This window comes from Pongo pygmaeus, chromosome 18, assembly GCF_028885625.2.
Source record: "Pongo pygmaeus isolate AG05252 chromosome 18, NHGRI_mPonPyg2-v2.0_pri, whole genome shotgun sequence".
Lineage (NCBI taxonomy): Eukaryota > Metazoa > Chordata > Mammalia > Primates > Hominidae > Pongo > Pongo pygmaeus.
Window position 1 is genome coordinate 73,697,923 of NC_072391.2, and position 15,234 is coordinate 73,713,156.

General features: G+C 35.1%; 1 protein-coding gene across 3 annotated transcripts in view; it reads left to right on the forward strand.

The window, feature by feature from the left end:
- Positions 1–15,234, forward strand: part of CNTNAP4 (contactin associated protein family member 4) — a 292,651-nt gene that overhangs the window by 255,292 nt on the left and 22,125 nt on the right. For all 3 annotated transcript variants that reach the window (XM_054454620.2, XM_054454621.2, XM_063654023.1), the window contains 2 exons: positions 12,103–12,342; positions 14,694–14,918. In XM_054454620.2, coding sequence (XP_054310595.1) covers positions 12,103–12,342; positions 14,694–14,918 — 465 coding nt within the window. The remainder of the gene's footprint in view (positions 1–12,102; positions 12,343–14,693; positions 14,919–15,234) is intronic.

A 15,234-nucleotide genomic window follows, 5' to 3' on the forward strand; every position in this document is an offset into this window, starting at 1 on the left:
GTGGCATTTATAGGTTTGATAGTGGAGTCCTTCTGGATGTGTTTGTTTTACTTTGAATCTTTGCTAATTAGTTTGTAGAAATTATGGACCATGAATGATCTCTTACTTGATCACTTCTCATATATTTTAACATAAATGAAGACATAAAACACTATAAAGCAGAATAAATGATAAGTTATTAGAAATTGTACTTCAAGGCCAGGCATGATGTAATCCTAGCACTTTTGGAGACCAACGTAGGGAGATTGCTTGGGGCCAGGAGTTTGAGACCAGCCTGGGAAACACAGCAAGATCCATCTCTACAAAAAGTAAAAAATTAAAAAAATTAGGCAGGCATGGTGGCACTCGCCTGTAATCACAGCATTCGAGAAGCTGAGGTGGGAGGATGGTTGAACCCAGTAATTGGAGGCTGTGGAGAACTATGATCATGCCACTGCACTCCATCCTGGGTGACAGAGGGGGCCCCTGTCTCAACAACAACAACAAATAAATTATTTTTCAAGAATTCTCAAGAGTTACACTTTTGAAGAAAACTGATCAGATCCCCATTACACCTTTTATTTCTTAAGAGTCTGATCTTATTAACCTTCTCTCACTGGAAAGGATGAAGCATATTTGCAACATATTTGAGGAAGACATATTTGGGATTTCCAGTATATTTGTGTACTTACTATTTTGATCATTTATTATTTCCTTTACTCAAATATTTAATGAATATCTTCTATTAGTAAGGCACTATAATAGACAATCTAATCATGGTCTTGTGACCACTTGACTGACTGACTTAAGGGTATGAAAATAATAAAGAATGTATGAGAAGAAATATATAACTTTTAATAACATGCTAGAAGCTCGGTCAGGAAATTGACAAAGCTATTTCTTGAATTACAAAAAATGAGAGGTGGCCACAACAAAAGGTATGGCAATTTAAAATCTGTCAGTAGCTTGGAAATAGCCTTACTATTCTTGGAAATTGAGAGGCTGAAATAGTCCTCAAATTTTTCAGTGAAATATGCTGCAGTTTGCCTGTGGATGACCTTTCATTCTTGGTATGAATTTCAGCTTCATGAGATGGAGTCACTATATGTTGTGTCATGTAGGAATCCTGGCCTTAACTTGATTTCAGACAGTTGTAATGAAGCACTATTATGTCATCAGAAAACTGCTTTAAAACAGACTTGAGTCTTAGCGTCGGTCGTGTGATATAATTTTAATAAGGATCTGAAAGATTTTGTCTTCATGGAGGCAATTGGTTTGGCCTTCGACCTCACTATATGTGTTGAAATGTGAGGATGGGTGTTATTCCAAAGTTTTATAAAAAATAAACTGTTGATTATATTGAAGTCAAGTCACTGAAAATAAAAAAGATGAGGCAACATAAAGATTTATGAAAAAAGGTGACATATACTGTTAACAAAACTCTCTTTATACAATTTCCTCCTTTCTGCTCACAGACAACTGTGAGCAAGTTGACATGATTTAGTGTGGTGATACTAAGGGAAGGGCTCATAAAAAAGAAAAAAAAACACTTGTAGTCTTGGGTAGAGAAAATCATTGGCTGTCAAAACACCACATGAGGGGCTTGGTTTTACCTTCACCTCCACCAGAGTGAACTAGTCTGTTAGGAAAGGGCTTCAATCAAGTTGATAAAAACAGTGCTTGCAAGACAAAATATTCATTTATCAATTTACAACATTACTATCACACAAATCAGAATTTAAGAAAAATTGTAGCTGGAGATATTTTTTTTTTCCCTGTAGCCAGACTCAATGAAAGACACATTATAATTGAAAAGGTTATACTGAATTAGAGCATGGTGAGTGAAAAACTAATTTAAAAAATCAGTAGTAATTAGAGCTAATTTAATAAAACACCTACTAGGACCAAAGAGTTCTGTGTCTTCCTGAGAGTATATTTCAGTGGAAGAGAAGAGACAAGCAATTAAAAAAATCTGTATATCTATCTAGAAAAAAATATATATATACAGGGAAAAAATATATATAATATAGAGAAAATATATATATATAACTATATATAGTTTTTATAGTTTATAGTTACATAGTTACATATTTCAGTGGAAGAGACAAGAGACAGCCAATAAAAAATAACTATTTGTATATATAAAAAATTTTATATAACTATATATAGTTTTATAGTTTATATGTAGTTATAAACTATATATAAACTATATAGTTATATAATTTATATGTAAACATATATTATAAACTAATATATATAAACTATTATATACTATATATAAACTATATATTGTATATAATATAGTATATATTATATATAAACAGTATAAGCAATATAATTAAACTTAACTAGTTTATAGTTAAGCTAAACTATATAGTTTATATATAACTATATATAATAATTACACATATAACTATATATTATATAACTATATATAAACTATGTAACTATAGTTTTTGTATATAGTTTATACATATATAAATATATAGTTTATTTATATATAGTTTATATAAAGTTATATATCATATGTATGTATCCATACATGTATGCATGCATGTGTGTGCACATACATATGTACATTTTCAGGCAGTGATAAAACCATAAAGTAAAAAGGATAGCATAGAATCAGGCAGTGATTTCTGTTGTGGACTTCTATTTCAAGTAGGGTGGTCAGTGCAGTCTTCTCTGGAGTCCTCTCTAGCGACGTTAGCAGAGTCCTCCTAATTTGAGCAGAGGCCAGATGAAACAGAAGAGAAAACCTTGTGAACATCTGAAGGAAGAGAATTCCAGGCCATGGCTCAAAGTGGTGGGAATAAGCTTTAGGGATTTAAGGAACAAGGAAAAAAACAATGTGGCTGGAAAGAATCAGAGTTAGGGAAAGTATGATGGGAAACAAGATTGAGGTATATATCGGACCTTGTAGGGCCATGGCGAGGACTATGGATTTTACTCTAAGGAATCAGAGGAGTGACATAATTTACATTTTTCAAGCTCTCTCTTACTACCCAGAAGGATATGGATGGAGGAAATCACATATCCTCCACAGTGCAGGATCACACAGGCACTATCACGGTGGTCCCTCTGAGAGATAATGGTGCTACAGGCTAAAGTAGAAATGTTGAAATTTAGATGCACCCAACTTGCTAATGAATTGGTCATTGATGTTAGTGTTTTACTATTTATCTATGATAATATGCTTGGGGATGAAATGCTTCTTTGTAGGTCTTTGGTTTTCTCACATTATTTGCCAGTTTTTGTTTTTGTTTTTATTTTTGAGACAGAGTCTCACTATGTCACTCAAACTAGAGTGCAGAGGTGTGCTCACTGCTAACTGCATCCTTGATCTCCTGGGCTCGAGGGATTCTCCCACCTCAGCCTCCCAAGTAGCTGACACTACAGGTACATGCCACCACACTTGGCTAATTTTTGTATTTTTTGTAGAAACAGGGTTTTGATATGTTGCCTAGGCTGGTCTCAAACTCCTGGGCTCAAGTGCTCCACCCGCCTCAGCCTCCCAAAGTGCTGGGATTACAGGTGTGAGGCACCACACCAGCCTAGCTTTGAATTTCACTTGGAGTTAGCTTTTCTTGTTTTCTCCCTTCATCTTAATTTATAGCAGTGATTAAAGCTGTTTCCTTGCTCCACAATCCAAATTATATACCACAAGCCATAAGCTTGCCAGGCTGCAAAGTGTCTCTGGTCCTTCTTCACAGGCCAGAGAAAATATTTCATCTTCTTCCTCTCCTTTAATGAGACGCACCTGCTCTGTAATCACATTCTCACCAGTAAACTGGGCTTCTTTGTTTATAGATTTTGTTCCAGCACATGTCATATGTAGAAGGACCCCTCTCCCATTCCCTCGCATATTAATACCCTGAAATATGTTGGGGTTAAGTCTTGCTCTATTCTCAGAGCTGGTGACTCCATGGGTGACTGGTAATCTCTACTTCAATGCAATATAATTGATTTTCTGGTTACAGTTTTAAAGGGTAATTTAATTTCCCTTACTTGCAAGTTCAAGAATTTAATTTGTGGTTCATCTGTCCATCTTAAAGATAATTATAGCTAATCAGCATTTTCAGTGTGCATATCGACTATCCTTTGTATCTGGATATGGGGCAAATGAATGAGGTAAACGTGATTCTGAAAAGTAAGTACAGTTTTCAGCATGACTTTATTCTTCTAATAAGAATGTTTTAAATACAGAGACTGATGGTAATAATAATAATGTTTAAACAAGTTTAGAGATTAAACAGACAACAGGAGGACTATAGTTAATAAAACTGTATGGTGTTTGAGATTTTTGTTAAATATAGTAGATTTGTCACAAAAAAGTAACTATGTCATATTATAGATTTGTTCATTTGCTTTATTACAGTAACCTTTTTACTACCTCTGTGTTTCCTGTAACATCATGTTGTAAACCTCAAATATACACAATAAAATTTATCTTAAAAATGAATAAATTACTTGGAAACACTGTTTTTATAATATAGGGCAAGACTGAAAGACTGTTAGTGTTACTCATTCTAAGATAGATGATGTTATTATTCCAGCATTAAGGAGTTTTGTTAAAAATGCACCTTCTTCTTGGTAAACAAATTTAGTAGAACACTATTGTGGAATATTTCAAATAACAAAGTTATTTTAAAATATAAATATGAAATGTTAGAAATTTCAATAACATGGAAATATATTAATTTGAGATACTATGTTTAACACTTTACCTGAAAATAAAATGTGTAGATATTTGGATATATAATTTTGATTTAAATTATATTCTCCATCTTACTAACTGGGTCTATGTTGGTAATATTTATTAGCATTAAGTTTTTTGAGATTAATATTTTTTAAAAATTTGAGATAGATCTCTCTCTCTGTCACCCAGACTGGAGTGCAGTGGTGTGGTGCAATCTTGGCTCACTGCAACCTACGCCTCCCAGGCTCAGGTGATCCTCCTGCCTCAGCCTCCAGAGTAGCTGAGACCACAGGCACATGCCACCACACCAGGCTATTTTTTGTATTTTTTGTAGAGACGCAGTCTCCCTATGTGCCCAGGCTGGTCTTGAACTCCTGGGTTCAAAAGATCCACTCGCCTTGGCCTCCCAAAATGCTGGGATTACAGGTGTGAGCCACCACGCCTCACCTGCAGATTAGCATTGTTGGTAATCTCTCAGAAGTGGCTGTTGCAATGAGACCATGTGAAGGAATCCAATGTATTTTCTCCATTGCTTCTTCACCCTCTCTGCTAAAAGCCGGTCATAAAGTATGTTCACATCTCAGAGTGAAACTCTGAGGAAAGATTAATGCTTTAATTTCTGAGAAAAATCAGTAAAAATAAATAGAAAGCACTTAAAAAAATGTGATCCAGTTGGGCAGCAGTTATATATGACAATTGAAATAGGAATAAGGAAATGATAAATGGAGTTTCAGAGATGCAGCTAGCATTAGCCTACATCATCCGAGCAATACAAATGAGAAGGCATTTGAGCAATCCCTGACGTTTCAAATATTAGAACAATTAGCTTCAACTAATCTAAACTGTAGGATGTCATGCAAAGTAAAGGAAGAATAAAATAATGCACAAAACCCTTGTATGACTAAGTGATAAGAATTAACATCAGTATAATGTGATAGATTAGACACAATGAGCAGCAACGCAATGAACATCTCCTCCTCTCCTCCAGATAATTCCAGCCATCACATCACATTGCTTTTTATAATAAAATGGATTCGCCTTCTGTTTGTAGCCTGTCTTTCTCCATTTTTGTTCTTAGTTGTGACATTGGGTCTTTACTATCCTTTTCATGTTCTTTCACTTTGTCCTTTGTGTGTGTGTGTGTGATTTATGCCTATCTTAAATAGTCCTATTCAGAACTGCCTCTTATTGTCTTCTAAAAAATGTTTTAGGACCTAATACTAATCAGTGTATTGAACACGTGCCCTTGACTTGCTGACACTGAGGACTTAGCATCCAGTCACTGCTGTTATCATAGACTCACAAACATTCTCCAGCCACAGAAATGATGGAGAGAAAAGAATCAATCATTTTTAAAGCTGAAATGTGACAGTGGTCATTTTCTATTTTGGTTTGTAAACTCAGCATTTTCGTAGAAGCTTCTTAAATTAGCCTTGAATTGATTTTTATTCAACCAGCTCTGCAATTTTTGTTTCCAGTCTCGATTCTTTTACTGACAGGTTTTTAAACGGGGCTAACTTTATTTCAGTACTTTGTGACTCTCATCTGGAGGAGAAGTAAGGACCCCTGACATAGTCAGAAGTAACTTGCTTTGCATTTGAATTGCATCGAATCTATAAATATTTATCGACATTTTAGAGTGAACAATTTCTAAAAACCACATGCAAAGGTTGATGTTGAACTCTAAACATATTGAAGCTCTGAGACTGTAGTGATCAATCTCAGCTGTGTGTGTGTGTGTGTGTGTGTGTGTGTGTGTGTAAACGTGTGTATTTCTGTGATTTCACCTGGGAGCGAAATTTCTAGGTCACGGCATATGCATAGGCTAAGCACAGGAAATAGTGCCATATCTCTATTCACCATTGGATAGCTTCCTTTACAAAGTGGCTGTTCAGATCTCTTGCCCATTTTCTATGAGATTGTCTTATTTTTTTAAAAAAACTTCATAAGAATTCTTTACATATTTCAGATGAGTCCTTTTCATATAAATTTATTACAAGATCTTTGACCTCTCTGTGAGTTGATTGTACTTTCATATTGTTGATAGTGTCTTTGAATGGACACAAGTTATTTATTATAATATATTCCAGATTTTTATTTTTTTAATTTAGGTTTTTGGTACGCTAAAATATAGTTATGGGAAGAGAATGTCAAGCAGCCTTAGGTTTGAATTCAGTAGAATAAAGGTCACATTTCTCTTTAATATAATCAAATCATTTATCTTAATTATGCACTTCTCCCATCCTTAAGGCATCTTTTTCATGATTAGCCTAAGACTCCCCGAGTGTACTTTTCTGTATCCAGTAGGTAAATCTTAGAGATCATTGACTGAGGTCAGAATTCAGATGGGATGTTTGGGGACAAGAGAATGTGATTATTCGTCAATGAACAACAGTTGATTTCTCTAAAATAGGCTTTAGTATGGTCAAACTAGAGAGTTGCTCTGGCTTCAGTGTGTGAGAAGTCTAAATAGACTCATTCTTTCTGCTGCTACTATGACTGGGGCACGTTTTCACCACTGACTTTGGTTCAGGGAAAAGTGACTGAATTTTCTGCCCATGACACTGTTGCTTACAACAGCTGCCTCTTTGAACCATGATAGTTCTTTTGAACACGAGGGAGAATAGTCCTCTTCCTCCCCTGCTTTCCAGGACTTTGCTTAATAAAGAACATTGCATGACAAACTTAGAGCAGGGCCTCCAGATTCCCTGCCTTCTATATTAACCAACACCACTATTTCTGCAAGGCAAAGTTTTCCGCCAGGAAGCGGACAGGGTTGACGGTCCAATGCTTGACATACAGAAGACAACTTTTTCCCTTCCGTCTCCTGACTTGGTTCTGGGCCCAGCCTGCATGCCCTGTCACTTTTCTGCCCCAAGTTAATTTGTGGTTGGAGCTTTGCCTGTTTTTCTTTGCCATAGTGTCAAAGTCAGGGAGTGTCCTTGTACTGTGCCAGGCAAATTTCTATAGCTTTGAATTTTAAAGAGAAGTTTGAGGATCTTGATTTCTTTATTTCTGTAAGGCCCGTGGGTGAGTGGGTGAGTTATGCAGTTATTCCCAATTAATTCTCAATAATATTCAAGCACAGCACATGAATAATTTGCCATTAAAAATTTAAAGTGTAATCTCAAAGGTCTTTCTGCCACAAAAGTAGTGGAAAATTGGCATAGGAAAGAACTAGCTTCTACTCCATGACAATAACATCTGTCACTTATAGTAATTTCCTGAGAATAATAAACATGAGGAAAGGGTTTGGTGCTGGGTCTCTACTCAGCACCCAGACAAATTATTTAGATGCAAGACCTCAATACCATTACATAAGTGGACAGGTTCAGTTAAACTCAATAAACATGGAAAGGTTGGGCATTTGTTTCACAAGATACTCAGTGTTTGTGAAGTCCCGAAATTCATTATATCTGATATAGCATGGCAGGTAAATTGATAGAAAATTAATTGGAAGACAGTTCCAAACGTAATAGCTCAGTGGAAACATCCAGAATCAATTAACCAAACTGCAACTCATTTTAATTGGACACACTCTAACCCTGAAAAGGCACTGGAATCTTAAATTAAGCTTTCCAGCCCAATCCTATTTACATTAGCCACGTTTTTCAGAAAAGTTGCATCTGAAAATAAAGTTATTAACTTGAAACTGAACAGTAAAGGAAAAATTCTAAATACATGTATGACAGAACGGTTTGTGTCTAATTAGACATTATGTTTTCTGGTCATTTAAAGTGTAGCTTAAAACTATTTGGTTCGGTAAATAACAAAAGTACAGAATTAAGATGTCATGTTTTTAAAGTTGTGTACTGATTTTCTTCTCACTCTTACAAATATTACCTAAGCATATATTTCACATGTATATACATTTATTTTCTTCTGCTACTCACCCCACACTCTGACTTTCTTCTTTACTGTGTATTTATTTTTATTATCTTGTGGTAAGCTTGTGTTTCCCCATCTAAATTTATTACTAGAGCTTTTTGTCAGCAAGATTGATTTCATATAGTTTCATACCTTCAGTGCCCAGAAAGAGCTGCTAAATAAAGCTTGGAGAGCTGAAGTGCTGTTCAATCCAAAGATGATCTGATGCATACAAGAAAATGGATAAGTCTTCTTTTGCCAGATAGTGGTGTGAAGTGCAAAGAAACTTCCTTCGAATGGAAGGCTATCTGTGGGTCTGAATCCTGCCTCTGCCTCTAACTAAATGTGTTTATTCTAGTATTTCCTCAGACGGACCTGTAGACCAATCTTTGAAATTCTCTATGCCCCTAGTTTCCCATCATCCAAAACAAACTAAACAAACACAAAAAAATCAGAACAGCTGGAAACAGACTTTAGTCAGTTGTTAGACCCCAAGTTATTTAGTTACGTTGTTACTGGCAGAATGAGATAAGCTCCTAAGTTAGGGAGACTGCATGTTTCAGAGCAGCAAATGTATAACAATGCGATTTAATGTTACTGTATACTGTAGACTGTATACCATGATTTAACGTGGGATAATACAAAGTAAATTAAATATACCAAGAACACACCTTTAATTCAGAGTTCACAGAATGTGGCCCCCCTGCAAAAAGTTCCTGTGTGGAAGTGAAAACCACGATGTGAGCTGGACCTTACCCAGGGAAGAAATATCCAACAAGGACGCCAAAATAATCCTGGCCAAAGACTTTGGGCCCTGGGAGCTCACTGAGTTGAGTCAACAGAGTGGAAGAATAGGGAGGTGTGAAGATAAAGAAGCAGCAGCTCTGGTATGGAAGAAAAAGAAAAATCCTGAGCATAAGGGCAGAAGAGAGACTTCAAGAATGGCAGGTCCTCAAAAAACTACAAATAGAACTACCATGTGATCCAGCAATCTCACTAATGGGCATTTATCCAAAGAAAAGAAAATCAGTGTATTGAAAAGACAGCTGCATCCCTAAGTTTATTGCAACACTATTGACAATAGCCAAGACGTGGAATCAACCCAGGTGTCCAATAACCAATGAATCGATAAAAAAGTGGTGTATATATGTAATGGAATACAATTCAGGCATAAAAAAGAATAAAATCCTGTCACTCACAGCAACATGGATGGAACTGAAAGGCATTATGTTTAGTGAAATAAACCTGGAACAGAAAGTTAAACACAACATGATATCACTCATATAAGGAAGCTAAGGAAAGGGTGATCTCAGAAGTAAAAAGTAGAACAGAGGATACTAGAAGAAGGGGAGGGTACAGGGAAGGGGCACAGAGATTTGTTAAAGGATATACTATTACAGCTAGACAGGAGGAAAAAGTTCTAGTGTTGTACACCACTGTAGAATGACTATAGTTTACAATAATATGTAGTTTCAAATAACTAGGAAGATATTGAATGTTCCCAACACTAAAAAATGATAAATGTTTGAGGTGATGGAGATGCTAACTACTCTGATCTGATCACTACATATCATGTATATCACAACATTATGTACCCCATAAATATGAACAATTATTGTGTGTCTATTAATTTTTACAACAGAACAACAAAAAGGAATAAACAACTCAATTGGGCACCCATTTAAAAATCTTAAAAAATACGGAAGAAGTAAATGTAAATGTAGGAGGAATTAAACAAGAAGATTTCCAGGCATTCCAAAACTCTGTGATGAAATTAACTCCATGCCTACCATGCTCACTTATGACAATGGCAATATGTTGACACTCTCTAGATTTATAAATAGATTTATAAATAGAATGGCCAACACCCTTAAGACCTTGGCATCCTTCACTGAGGAGAAACAAAGTATGTAAATGGAAACATCTTGAATAGACATTTAAATACAGCAATTGGGATATAGTTATAGCTATGAATCTGAATTCTGAATAGTGTTAGTGTCCATAAGTCCAGAATTCTCAGGAATTCTTTGAGGTTCCTTTTCATAGTCTTTCATTATTTGCAAAGAGATAATTAGTTTATTAGAAATGTTCATTAAATTCGGGCTTCATTCTCAGTCTCAGAGACCCAAGCATCTCTGTGGGGCAAAAGGGGTCCCCTCTTTACCCAGGAAGCACTATGCCCATTTCTCCCTTTTCTACGTATATTGTGGTTTAACAGATGAATGCATGGATTTCATAGTTATAACACAGAAATTATTTGTCTATCACTGTTCTTTGTGCTGGCTATACAGTAGCTATTGAAGTAGCCCCTGTTGAATGAAGGCTAGGTTAAGGGGCTACCTAAATGGTTTGGAAGAAACGAAGTGAACATGTTTTAGGAAAAGATAATTTATATGTAAAGAGTACATACAAGGTCTTGGTGATGAGACAGCATCATTTATCCAAAGATGGAGCTGCTTCTTAGAGGCCTCACAACCGTCTAATTGCCTCTCAATAGAATTGCCAGGTTATTTAGATTAGGGTACTCTTTTCCCGCTTGAAGTTCTGAGCATTGACTTAAGAGTATTCCTGAACACAAATTTATGTATGAATCTACCCAGGGCTTACACTTCTATCAGGGTAGTGCTTCTAAAATGATGGTCTAGTGATCATCTGAATTACAATCTCCTGCAAGCTTTGTTAACTCTTGAGATTCGCAACCCTGTTTTTGGACCACAGAACCAGTATCTCTTGGAGCAAACTACCGAGTCTATTTATTAGAAGCTCTCCATGTGATTATGTGTTACCCGTATTTCTTAAAGTTTGAGAACCTCTACCTTAGAATAATAGGGTCTGATTCCAACCCAACATTGTAGACCTCTTCAAGGGTGACTTGATAAGTACATATGGTTATGTATTCAATAAACGTTACCGTTACATCACTTATTTCTGTATCGATCCCCTTTTGCAATTTTGTTAAGAATCTTTCCAAGCATAAAACACTGAACACTAGACTAACCTGTAGAAAAGCAATCACTGGGAAATATGTCAGCCAAAAACAAATAACCTGACATTCAATTACCATCTTTTCAATGAATGGATAACAACCAAAGGACCATATCAATGCACCATCAGAAGATCTCAAGGACTCCTTCATAATTCTCACAAAGTTAAAACTGTACCAGAATCAAGATCGGGTTTAAATATGAAGGACAAACCACACTTATCCAGCAATATATACTTATTCAAATTCCCAGAAAGTAGTTTCTACATTAAAATAGCGATACATGTAACTGTTATTTTAAATGAGAGTAGTGTATGACCTCTATTTTATTCCTCAATTTAAAGACCAATAAATATTTTTTTAAAAAAATACATAACATATTCAACTTTAAAAAAATTGAATTAAAGTTGTATCTTTCTTGGAGTCTATATTTGACCATGAATTGTGTTTCCAAAATTATATTTGCTCATCCATTTTTTTTGCCGTTCTCTGTAAGGCCTCGGTTTTGTTTGGTCTTTAAATCCTGAATAAAACACCTAGGAACATGTTTCCATTTGCAGTATTTCCCTTTTAGGTGGAACGGCCACCAGACAGAGAGGCTTTCTGGGCTGCATTCGGTCTCTGCAGTTGAATGGGATGACCCTGGATTTGGAAGAAAGAGCCCAGGTGACTCCAGAAGTGCAGCCAGGTTGTAGAGGACATTGCAGCAGCTATGGGAAGTTATGCCGCAATGGAGGGAAATGCAGAGAAAGACCCATTGGGTTCTTTTGTGACTGTACTTTCTCTGCATACACAGGGCCATTCTGCTCAAATGGTAAGTGTGGCATGGAAGACTGTAGAAGGAAAATGTATTCAGTGTGAATTAAATGTCTGACAGTTCTTTTCTTTGCAGCTATTTGAAACAAAAAAAATTCAGTTTCTGAATTTCTTTGGCAAAGTATCTATTGAATGTAAAGAATGGGTACAAAATCCTGGTGATAAGACAACATCATATATTCAAAGATGGATCCCATCATATTTCATTACTTAAATATTTGACTCATTTATGAAAAACTAGTGTTTGTTGATGATAAATCCATTAATAGTCACCTTTATGTATTTTAAAGTGTTAGTTGCTCAATCTGCTTTTTTCCACCTAGTGTTGATGCTCTTAAATAATATGGCTGTCAACAACCTGCCCGATGGGGCAGTTCTTTATTTTAAAATCATTTAAAGCATTACTTTTTTTTATTTGTGACAGAGTCTCACTCTGTCACTCTGTCACCCAGGCTGGAGTGCAGTGGCGCAATCTCGGCTCACTGCAACCTCCACCTCCCAGGTTCAAGCGATTCTCCTGCCTCAGCCTCCCGAGTAGCTGGGCTTACAGGAGCCCACCACTATGCCCAGCTAATTTTTGTATTTTTAGTAGAGATAGTGTTTCACCATATTGCCCAGGCTGGTCTCAAATTCCTGACCTCAAGTGATCCGCCCACCTGAGCCTCCCAAAGTGCTGGGATTACAGACATGAGCCCCCGTGCCTGGCACTGTTACTATTATATTTGTTGAAGATATTCAACAATGCAACGATATTTAAGATGCGTTGTTTTTTATTTTTATTTGAGTTTTTTAGATATATTTTTTCCAGAAATATAAACAATATACCATTAAATATTGATGTATTACAAAAATAGACATACTTATACATTAATCATACATTTTATTGTGCAATATTTTGAATATCTGCTGGGTGAAATAAAATAGCGGAATACTTTTCAGCTTCTCTCATTATCTGATATACGTCGTGGAAGAAGAAAAGAACAATTGTAGGATTAAGTGTTCTAGACAGACTTCTATGAATATACAAACATTTATTATTCTTTCATAGTTCCTCATAGAAGACTGACATCCAATTTAAATTCAATTACTTTATTTAAAGTGTCTCTTGGCTATTGAACCTTTTCCTGAAGGAGGCTAACAAAACTTGGCTCCAAATTAAAACAACTCCTGACTTACAAAGAAAGCATGGGGATGAGTTAATAAAAAGTTGGCCAAATGCACTTTTCAAGTCATCTTCTTTTCTCAGAAATAATCTATAATTTACAAATCAACTTGTGATCATAATCATATACTGCTGGTACCATTCTAGGACACTTTTCATGTTTAAAGTGATAATTAAGACCACTTCATTAAAATAACATGTCTTCATTTTCTGGATATAAATAATTTCCAGTTCATCTTACTAAGTGCAACCATAAATGTTACTCTGTATGCACATATTATATTGAATATAAAATGTATGTTATAGATAATAAAATAATGAAACAATAAAAAACTCTTAAATGTCAAGGGAGCCTAAACATTACTGTATGATCCAGTAAGCATCATCTACAACTTGTATTCAATAACCAGCCCTTTTTTAGTAATGGAGAGAAGCAGATTCAGGAATTTAAAACTAGTTATTCCTTGTGCCGTCATCTTCATTTTCATACGTATATATTTGGTGTGTGTGTGAGAGAGAGAGAGAGAGGAAGAAAGAATAGAGAGAATTTGGGATATTAATCTCATACAAGGAAAATACTACACTTTTGTAAAATGATTTAAGAGGTTGGTTTGTTCTGTTTGTTGATCCTATTTCCCTGTATCATGTTAATACTAGTCTTAGCTTTCTTTTTATATACACAATAACTATGAGAAAATGTTTAGACATAAAGGAAAATTTCTGCCTCTCGATCCTGGGAAAGAAGAGAGTCTCTCAAACATCCTTCCTTCCTAACTATTTTGTGGATAGGATGCCCTAGACTTCCTTTAAGATACACTTCATTTAAGATTGTACTATCTGCAATATAACAGATGGGAGTTAAAATTTAAATAAAAAAGTAGATGATCAAGGAGATAGAAGACAAGCCTGGTTTGTGTTTGAACTCAGATAAGAAAGCATTTAACTTTCAACTGTAAAATTATACTATTGCATTAATTATATGTCATTTTAACAGAAAGCCGTTTCAAAGATCATTATGAAAGCTCTATTAACTTACTTTATTATTTGATTCTAGTTTGGGGTTGGTTCTTCTATCTATGCAATTCATTATTTAAAGAAACTAAAATATAATTATTGTAACTAAAACAAGATCCTTGTACTTAAGATTTTTAACAAAAAAAAAAAAATATATATATATATAATTTCAGAGATTTCTGCATACTTTGGATCTGGCTCATCCGTGATATACAATTTTCAAGAAAATTATCTTTTAAGTAAAAACTCCAGCTCCCACGCTGCTTCATTTCATGGTGATATGAAGCTGAGCAGAGAAATGATCAAATTTAGTTTCCGAACAACACGAACACCAAGCTTGCTGCTTTTTGTGAGCTCCTTTTACAAAGAATACCTTTCTGTTATCATTGCGAAAAATGGTGAGTTCTTTTTAGATGAGAGAGAGAAAATTAAATTAGAACACTAGCTCTGTAATAATATGGATCATTCTTGTGTTCTGGCTTCTCAAGCTACAAACAGAAAAATGGAGTGTGCCTGTTTTTTGTATTCATATTTTTAGTACTATCCTATAAGTATAATCTAAAAGGATTATTTAAAATGATTAAGATGCCTTTATCTCTTTATAATTTTGATGATTTTACATATTCAATGTATAATTTTATTTATATAAAACACTTATTATATTATTGTTAGAAGCTCCTTGACTATTCCATATGAATATCAATATTTGTTTTG